This window comes from Cheilinus undulatus, linkage group 6 (genome assembly GCF_018320785.1).
Source record: "Cheilinus undulatus linkage group 6, ASM1832078v1, whole genome shotgun sequence".
Taxonomy (NCBI): Eukaryota; Metazoa; Chordata; class Actinopteri; order Labriformes; family Labridae; genus Cheilinus; species Cheilinus undulatus.
In genome coordinates, this window is record NC_054870.1 from 719,787 (window position 1) to 729,680 (window position 9,894).

The 9,894-nt window shown below is 27.1% G+C and overlaps 1 protein-coding gene across 2 annotated transcripts in view; it reads right to left on the reverse strand.

The window, feature by feature from the left end:
• Positions 1 to 439: 439 nt before the first annotated feature.
• Positions 440 to 9,894, reverse strand: part of lrrc73 (leucine rich repeat containing 73) — an 11,110-nt gene continuing 1,655 nt past the window's right edge. For both annotated transcript variants that reach the window (XM_041790188.1, XM_041790187.1), the window contains exons 2-3: positions 813 to 1,122; positions 440 to 711 (exon numbers count right to left, since the gene is read on the reverse strand). In XM_041790188.1, the coding sequence (XP_041646122.1) occupies positions 459 to 711; positions 813 to 1,084 (525 nt within the window). In that variant the 5' untranslated portion in view covers positions 1,085 to 1,122 and the 3' untranslated portion in view covers positions 440 to 458. The remainder of the gene's footprint in view (positions 712 to 812; positions 1,123 to 9,894) is intronic.

The following is a 9,894-nucleotide window of genomic DNA, read 5'->3' on the forward strand; positions in this document are numbered from 1 at the left end:
GCCCACATGAAGTCACATCTGGCAGGAAGAAGGATTGACTCAACCTCGGTGGTGCTCTGGATGTCCATGCATATCCAGGAGCAAAAAAAAAAAAAAAAAACAGGGATGAACACGTGTGTCCACATGGTTGAAGCTGCACTTTGCACACAGAAGTTTTGTGCTTAGAGGTGGGTTAGCCAATCAGGCATGTGACCGTGTCACTTAAGGATGGTGGGTAATGTAGTACTGTTGGCCAAGATTGTGAATGGACATCTTTTTATTCAAACAGGGTCAACTACATCAGCAACTGAGTCTTCAATATGAGCATATATCACCATTTAACACTTCTGTAACTTGTGATAAATCCACCTTGAATAGCTGTGACATTATCACTAACAAGAACAGGCCGAATGATGTTGTGGCTGATAAGGGACAGTAGGAAGGAAGGAAGAGGGCGTTCTACAGGAATCTTTCGAAACTCATGGGTAGATGCAGCTCATCTGACACTCTGGGGTTCGGTAACTTTTAAATAGGGATGTAATAAAGTCACATCTAAACCTGATGGAGTCACCTGACTTTGCTCCATCTGGAGGCAGCATCCCACATATCAGAGCCAGTGCCTCATCTCCAAGCATGCAGTCTCCCAGATCCAGACAGACCAGCGTTGGGTGGGTAGACAGGGCCGAGTTCAAGGTTACCAGGCCAGCATCCAACAGCGGGCTGCCATGGAGACTGGAGGGGACGGGGACAGAGGGACAGAGTCTTAGAACAACCACTTCATGGCCAGTAACAGTATCACAGCCAGTCAGAGTAGTTTTAGTAGCTTTACTCACAAAAGGGTCTGCAAGGAGCGGTTCGTCTTCAGGGCATCAGCCAGGTGTCGTGTCCGGCTGATGCTGGAGACCACGCCGAGGTTGAGGTTGAGCTGGGCAAGCGAGTGCGACTCTGCAACGCTCCGGCAGACGCGACCAAAGTCCCGGTCGGATAACTGGCAGCCACGGACGGACAGCAGCCGAACGCTGTCCTCCTTCAGACTCTCACAGATATCCTGAACCTCAGCGGCTGACAGCAGCTCTCCTGTGATCTGGATGGAGGCTGGCAGCATCCTGGGCAGGACTGGGAGCACTGGGAACACTGGGACAACTGGACATACAGGAGAAAAAAAAACTCTCAGGCTGTAAATAAGATTACAGACAAAAGATAAAAGCCAGAGATTGGACTGAGCTCTCCTGCTGGTTTGCTCCACTGTTGTAACTGTGACTCTTTTCTGCCAGCCTCTGTGAATAACCACAAACCCTGATGGAGAATTTTCCTGTGCCACTACCATGAACTGGTTTGAAATTAAGAACCACAGCTCCCTTAAGGCATTTCTATATGGAAATACAGTATATTATACATTATTCACACAGAGTTAACTGCTCTGATGTTTTTCTGCCATTTTGGGCAAAAAGAAGACAACCATAGAAGAGTCATGATAAAATCAGGAAGAAATTCTAATTCCTTCAGTTCTGAGAGGGAAATAACTTATTAATGTGATCCAAACTAATATGCATTCATAAACATTTAGAACAATATGCATGAATTCTTGTAGGACAATTCAAAAATATAATTTTATAGCTTTAAGAATGTCTCAAACACACTGTTTGAGACAATTATAAAACTATATATTTTGTATAAATAAAAATACTAATGTTTTGTTACCACAGGCTGTAGTTTTGTAAATGTGTGTTGTAACCAGTTAAAGACTGAGGGAATCTGTTTGAGGAACATCAGATAATCAGATTATCAGCTGACGTCATCTTCAATAATCTTCACAAAGCCCCACCAATCTTTAGTCCCATCAACTTCACCTGCTGCTCTAAATCAAGACGGAAACTCAGCAGAGAGAGCAGGATGAAGCTGTACAATGAGCTACACACAGCTAGCACAGTTAGCTGCTAACGGATGAGTAACTGAAGGGTTCTTAGCAGGGAATGAACGAGGAACTGAGGAACCACACAGACACTCAACATTATGATAGATAAATAAAATGATAATAATGATGCTCCACTTTACAAAATGACTAATACATAGGTAGTGAACATTGTGTCGTAAATATAACATTTTGGGGGGTTATTAACTGGAAGTCTGACTCATTTGTTCCCTGGTTAGTCGCTCAGTCATTCTCTTATTCTCAGCTAACAGGTCTTCATTTATTTCCCAGTAACTATGCCAGTTTATGTTAAAGTGTTACCTGAGCCTCGACTAAATCCAAAGTTAGGTATTTCTTGATGATCAAATTGTGAAGTAATCAAGCCTTTGTCTCTCTGCTACCTCTTTGGGAAAACCCTGAGAGAGGTCAGTTTACCGGGCCATCCTTCAGCAGTCAAAGGGTCAAGGATGGGACTTAACTCTACTAGAGCTCTGAGCTGGGCGACAAAAACCAGAATCAAACACTTGAGTGAGTGACCACAGTTGGACTATTGTGGTGTTTTCACTGTTGTTGGAGCCATGCTTGGCAGACTGTTTAGAAATCTCTGGATTTGTGGCTAACACCACTGGTTTCAGGTCATGAGTTAAAGAGGAAACCCTTCACAATAAGGCAGAGTCCATGGTAGCTAACTGCCAGTGAAGCAGGGAAAGAGAGGGTAAATAACGCTGTTCATTAAAGGAAGGGCTGTGCTGAAAACGGCACTTACTGTGATTGAGTCGTTTTTTTGTGGTACTTGTATTTTTGGAGTACTTTTTAAAGTCAGTACTTTTACTTCTGCGTCCGCAGTAACTGTACTTTTGCTTCGGTACAGTACTCTTGTTCCACCTCTGTCGTCTACACAGTAGAGAGAATGGTTCCACAGGTACAACTGGAGAGTTGATATCTCAGGGTTAAACTACTCAGACTTGAACTCCATCAGTGTCATTCTAACTCCATTCTGAGGGAATGGTCTTCAGAGTTGGAGTTCTTTGACAGTGATGATCCATCAGGGTAGTTCAACTCTGGAGTCAGCTGATCTAAGCTCCGCCCACTGTGATTTCATAACTGGATGGATCTGTGGGTATGTCTCCCATCATGCCTTTGGTAGAGTGTTTGTATGTGTGTAAGATGTGTTTGGATGTTGTCTGTGGTGCAGGGGTCCCTGCTGTTGCTCATGTTTCTGCTGGATCCTTGTCTTTGATGTGAGACACATTTGCACCAGGAGTGAAGTTCTCCACTGAGTTAGAGTTCCTGTTAGAGACTTCAGGTGATCCTACAGGTCTCGTGGTGCATATTCTTCAGCATGCATTGGCTTGCTCTGAGGTTGAGGCCCACCTTACCAGAGTCTGAAGAGTGGCTGAAACATTTAAGACTTTCAAAAGTGTACTCTAACTGAGTATGTGGCCAATGTAGACACTCTTAAAGTCTTACATTTAGCCATACAGGAGTTTTATTAACACTGTCATTTCTGCTGAGTATTTACTGAATAATATTCATGAGACTTTGTCTGATCAGCCTGGTTGGAGATCGGTTCCCTTCTTGTTCTTACCAGTAAGGAGCAGGGTTATCATAGTTATTATTTTTCATTCGTTTTTATTTCTATTTCGTTTTTACCTCTTGCTTTAGATTTTAGATTTAGATTTCATAGTTTTTCCTGCTGGTTTCTTAGTTTAGTTTGCTTCGTTTTAGTTTAGTTTTTAGTTTTAGTGTTAGTTTTAGTTTGTTAGAAATATGGAACACCTGTCAGGGGCCAGACCCAAAAGGGCTCTTCACTTTTCTTTATTTAAATTCAATTTTTATGTTTGTGTACAACTCACGTCCCAAAATTCACCATTGAGGGAATTCTTCTGCAATCAAATCAGGTCATTTTACTCCCTCTGGGCCGGGCTGTTCATGCCAGACAGTCTGCTGCTGACAGACTAAAACTAAGGAGATTTCTCTCTGATTTTATTTCATTTTAGTTCATTTGTCAGAACAGAATTTAGTTGTAGTGTTAGTTTCGTTTTCCTCATTAAAAGCTCAGCTTTTATTTGGTTTCAGTTAACTAAAATATTTTTACCTTTTAGTTTTGGTTATTGAGTTTTAGTTAACTAAAATATTTTTACCTTTTAGTTTTAGTTATTTAGTTTTAGTTAACTAAAATATTTTTACCTTTTAGTTTTAGTTATTTAGTTTTTGTTAACTAAAATATTTTTACCTTTTAGTTTTAGTTATTTAGTTTTAGTTAACTAAAATATCTTTACCTTTTAGTTTTGGTTTAGTTTTAGTTAACAAAAATATCTTTACCTTTTAGTTTTGGTTATTTAGTTTTAGTTAACTAAAATATTTTTACCTTTTAGTTTTGGTTATTTAGTTTTAGTTAAGTAAAATATTTTTACCTTTTAGTTTTGGTTATTTAGTTTTTGTTAACTAAAATATTTTTACCTTTTAGTTTTAGTTATTTAGTTTTAGTTAACCATAAAATTTTTACCTTTTAGTTTTAGTTATTTAGTTTTAGTTAACTAAAATATCTTTACCTTTTAGTTTTGGTTATTTAGTTTTAGTTAACTAAAATATTTTTACCTTTTAGTTTTAGTTATTTAGTTTTAGTTAACTAAAATATTTTTACCTTTTAGTTTTGGTTATTTAGATTTAGTTAACTAAAATATTTTTACCTTTTAGTTTTAGTTTAGTTTTAGTTAACTAAAATATTTTTACCTTTTAGTTTTGGTTATTTAGTTTTAGTTAACTAAAATATTTTTACCTTTTAGTTTTGGTTATTTAGTTTTAGTTAACTAAAATATTTTTACCTTTTAGTTTTAGTTTAGTTTTAGTTAACTAAAATATTTTTACCTTTTAGTTTTGATTATTTAGTTTTAGTTAACTAAAATATTTTTACCTTTTAGTTTTGGTTATTTAGTTTTAGTTAACTAAAATATTTTTAGTTTAGTTTAGTTTAGTTTTAGTTAACTAAAATATTTTAACCTTTTAGTTTTAGTTTAGTTTTAGTTAACTAAAATATTTTTACCTTTTAGTTTTGGTTATTTAGTTTTAGTTAACTAAAATATTTTTATCTTTTAGTTTTAGTTTAGTTTTAGTTAACTAAAAATTTTTTACCTTTTAGTTTTGTTTATTTAGTTTTAGTTAACTAAAATATTTTTAGTTTAGTTTTAGTTTAGTTTTAGTTAACTAAAATATTTTTAGTTTAGTTTTAGTTTAGTTTTAGTTAACTAAAATAATTTTACCTTTTAGTTTTGGTTATTTAGTTTTAGTTAACTAAAATATTTTTACCTTTTAGTTTTAGTTATTTAGTTTTAGTTAACTAAAATATTTTTACCTTTTAGTTTTAGTTATTTAGTTTTAGTTAACCATAAAATTTTTACCTTTTAGTTTTAGTTATTTAGTTTTAGTTAACTAAAATATTTTAACCTTTTAGTTTTAGTTTAGTTTTAGTTAACTAAAATATTTTTACCTTTTAGTTTTGGTTATTTAGTTTTAGTTAACCATAAAATTTTTACCTTTTAGTTTTGGTTATTTAGTTTTAGTTAACTAAAATATTTTTACCTTTTAGTTTTAGTTTAGTTTTAGTTAACTAAAATAATTTTACATTTTAGTTTTGGTTATTTAGTTTTAGTTAACTAAAATATTTTTACCTTTTAGTTTTAATTATTTAGTTTTAGTGAACTAAAATATTTTTACCTTTTAGTTTTAGTTATTTAGTTTTAGTTAACCATAAAATTTTTACCTTTTAGTTTTAGTTATTTAGTTTTATTTAACTAAAATATTTTTACCTTTTAGTTTTAGTTATTTAGTTTTAGTTAACCATAAAATTTTTACCTTTTAGTTTTGGTTTAGTTTTAGTTAACAAAAATATCTTTACCTTTTAGTTTTGGTTATTTAGTTTTAGTTAACTAAAATATTTTTACCTTTTAGTTTTAGTTATTTAGTTTTAGTTAACTAAAATATTTTTACCTTTTAGTTTTGGTTATTTAGTTTTAGTTAACTAAAATATTTTTACCTTTTAGTTTTAGTTTAGTTTTAGTTAACAAAAATATCTTTACCTTTTAGTTTTGGTTATTTAGTTTTAGTTAACTAAAATATTTTTACCTTTTAGTTTTGGTTTAGTTTTAGTTAACAAAAATATCTTTACCTTTTAGTTTTGGTTATTTAGTTTTAGTTAACTAAAATATTTTTACCTTTTAGTTTTAGTTATTTAGTTTTAGTTAACTAAAATATTTTTACCTTTTAGTTTTGGTTATTTAGTTTTAGTTAACTAAAATATTTTTACCTTTGAGTTTTAGTTTAGTTTTAGTTAACTAAAATATTTTTACCTTTTAGTTTTGGTTATTTAGTTTTAGTTAACTAAAATATTTTTAGTTTAGTTTTAGTTTAGTTTTAGTTAACTAAAATATTTTTAGTTTAGTTTTAGTTTAGTTTTAGTTAACTAAAATAATTTTACCTTTTAGTTTTGGTTATTTAGTTTTAGTTAACTAAAATATTTTTACCTTTTAGTTTTAGTTATTTAGTTTTAGTGAACTAAAATATTTTTACCTTTTAGTTTTAGTTATTTAGTTTTAGTTAACCATAAAATTTTTACCTTTTAGTTTTAGTTATTTAGTTTTAGTTAACTAAAATATCTTTACCTTTTAGTTTTGGTTATTTAGTTTTAGTTAACTAAAATATTTTTACCTTTTAGTTTTAGTTATTTAGTTTTAGTTAACTAAAATATTTTTACCTTTTAGTTTTGGTTATTTAGTTTTAGTTAACTAAAATATTTTTACCTTTTAGTTTTAGTTTAGTTTTAGTTAACTAAAATATTTTTACCTTTTAGTTTTGGTTATTTAGTTTTAGTTAACTAAAATATTTTTACCTTTTAGTTTTGGTTATTTAGTTTTAGTTAACTAAAATATTTTTACCTTTTAGTTTTAGTTTAGTTTTAGTTAACTAAAATATTTTTACCTTTTAGTTTTGATTATTTAGTTTTAGTTAACTAAAATATTTTTACCTTTTAGTTTTGGTTATTTAGTTTTAGTTAACTAAAATATTTTTAGTTTAGTTTTAGTTTAGTTTTAGTTAACTAAAATATTTTAACCTTTTAGTTTTAGTTTAGTTTTAGTTAACTAAAATATTTTTACCTTTTAGTTTTGGTTATTTAGTTTTAGTTAACTAAAATATTTTTATCTTTTAGTTTTAGTTTAGTTTTAGTTAACTAAAAATTTTTTACCTTTTAGTTTTGTTTATTTAGTTTTAGTTAACTAAAATATTTTTAGTTTAGTTTTAGTTTAGTTTTAGTTAACTAAAATATTTTTAGTTTAGTTTTAGTTTAGTTTTAGTTAACTAAAATAATTTTACCTTTTAGTTTTGGTTATTTAGTTTTAGTTAACTAAAATATTTTTACCTTTTAGTTTTAGTTATTTAGTTTTAGTTAACTAAAATATTTTTACCTTTTAGTTTTAGTTATTTAGTTTTAGTTAACCATAAAATTTTTACCTTTTAGTTTTAGTTATTTAGTTTTAGTTAACTAAAATATTTTAACCTTTTAGTTTTAGTTTAGTTTTAGTTAACTAAAATATTTTTACCTTTTAGTTTTAGTTATTTAGTTTTAGTTAACCATAAAATTTTTACCTTTTAGTTTTGGTTATTTAGTTTTAGTTAACTAAAATATTTTTACCTTTTAGTTTTAGTTTAGTTTTAGTTAACTAAAATAATTTTACATTTTAGTTTTGGTTATTTAGTTTTAGTTAACTAAAATATTTTTACCTTTTAGTTTTAATTATTTAGTTTTAGTGAACTAAAATATTTTTACCTTTTAGTTTTAGTTATTTAGTTTTAGTTAACCATAAAATTTTTACCTTTAAGTTTTAGTTATTTAGTTTTATTTAACTAAAATATTTTTACCTTTTAGTTTTAGTTATTTAGTTTTAGTTAACCATAAAATTTTTACCTTTTAGTTTTGGTTTAGTTTTAGTTAACAAAAATATCTTTACCTTTTAGTTTTGGTTATTTAGTTTTAGTTAACTAAAATATTTTTACCTTTTAGTTTTAGTTATTTAGTTTTAGTTAACTAAAATATTTTTACCTTTTAGTTTTGGTTATTTAGTTTTAGTTAACTAAAATATTTTTGCCTTTTAGTTTTAGTTTAGTTTTAGTTAACAAAAATATCTTTACCTTTTAGTTTTGGTTATTTAGTTTTAGTTAACTAAAATATTTTTACCTTTTAGTTTTGGTTTAGTTTTAGTTAACAAAAATATCTTTACCTTTTAGTTTTGGTTATTTAGTTTTAGTTAACTAAAATATTTTTACCTTTTAGTTTTAGTTATTTAGTTTTAGTTAACTAAAATATTTTTACCTTTTAGTTTTGGTTATTTAGTTTTAGTTAACTAAAATATTTTTACCTTTTAGTTTTAGTTTAGTTTTAGTTAACTAAAATATTTTTACCTTTTAGTTTTGGTTATTTAGTTTTAGTTAACTAAAATATTTTTAGTTTAGTTTTAGTTTAGTTTTAGTTAACTAAAATATTTTTAGTTTAGTTTTAGTTTAGTTTTAGTTAACTAAAATAATTTTACCTTTTAGTTTTGGTTATTTAGTTTTAGTTAACTAAAATATTTTTACCTTTTAGTTTTAGTTATTTAGTTTTAGTGAACTAAAATATTTTTACCTTTTAGTTTTAGTTATTTAGTTTTAGTTAACCATAAAATTTTTACCTTTTAGTTTTAGTTATTTAGTTTTAGTTAACTAAAATATTTTTACCTTTTAGTTTTAGTTATTTAGTTTTAGTTAACCATAAAATTTTTACCTCTTAGTTTTAGTTATTTAGTTTTAGTTAACCATAAAATTTTTACCTTTTAGTTTTGGTTATTTAGTTTTAGTTAACTAAAATATTTTTACCTTTGAGTTTTAGTTTAGTTTTAGTTAACTAAAATATTTTTACCTTTTAGTTTTGGTTATTTAGTTTTAGTTAACTAAAATATTTTTACCTTTTAGTTTTAGTTTAGTTTTAGTTAACTAAAATATTTTTACCTTTTAGTTTTGATTATTTAGTTTTAGTTAACTAAAATATTTTTACCTTTTAGTTTTGGTTATTTAGTTTTAGTTAACTAAAATATTTTTACCTTTTAGTTTTAGTTATTTAGTTTTAGTTAACTAAAATATTTTTACCTTTTAGTTTTGGTTATTTAGTTTTAGTTAACTAAAATATTTTTACCTTTTAGTTTTAGTTTAGTTTTAGTTAACAAAAATATCTTTACCTTTTAGTTTTGGTTATTTAGTTTTAGTTAACTAAAATATTTTTACCTTTTAGTTTTGGTTTAGTTTTAGTTAACAAAAATATCTTTACCTTTTAGTTTTGGTTATTTAGTTTTAGTTAACTAAAATATTTTTACCTTTTAGTTTTAGTTATTTAGTTTTAGTTAACTAAAATATTTTTACCTTTTAGTTTTGGTTATTTAGTTTTAGTTAACTAAAATATTTTTACCTTTGAGTTTTAGTTTAGTTTTAGTTAACTAAAATATTTTTACCTTTTAGTTTTGGTTATTTAGTTTTAGTTAACTAAAATATTTTTAGTTTAGTTTTAGTTTAGTTTTAGTTAACTAAAATATTTTTAGTTTAGTTTTAGTTTAGTTTTAGTTAACTAAAATAATTTTACCTTTTAGTTTTGGTTATTTAGTTTTAGTTAACTAAAATAATGTTACATTTTATTTTTAGTTATTTAGTTATAGTTAACAAAAAAATTATTACCTATTAGTTTTAGTTATTTAGTTTTAGTTAACCATAAAATTTTTACCTTTTAGTTTTAGTTATTTAGTTTTAGTTAACTAAAATATTTTTACCTTTTAGTTTTAGTTATTTAGTTTTAGTTAACCATAAAATTTTTACCTCTTAGTTTTAGTTATTTAGTTTTAGTTAACCATAAAATTTTTACCTTTTAGTTTTGGTTATTTAGTTTTAGTTAACTAAAATATTTTTACCTTTGAGTTTTAGTTTAG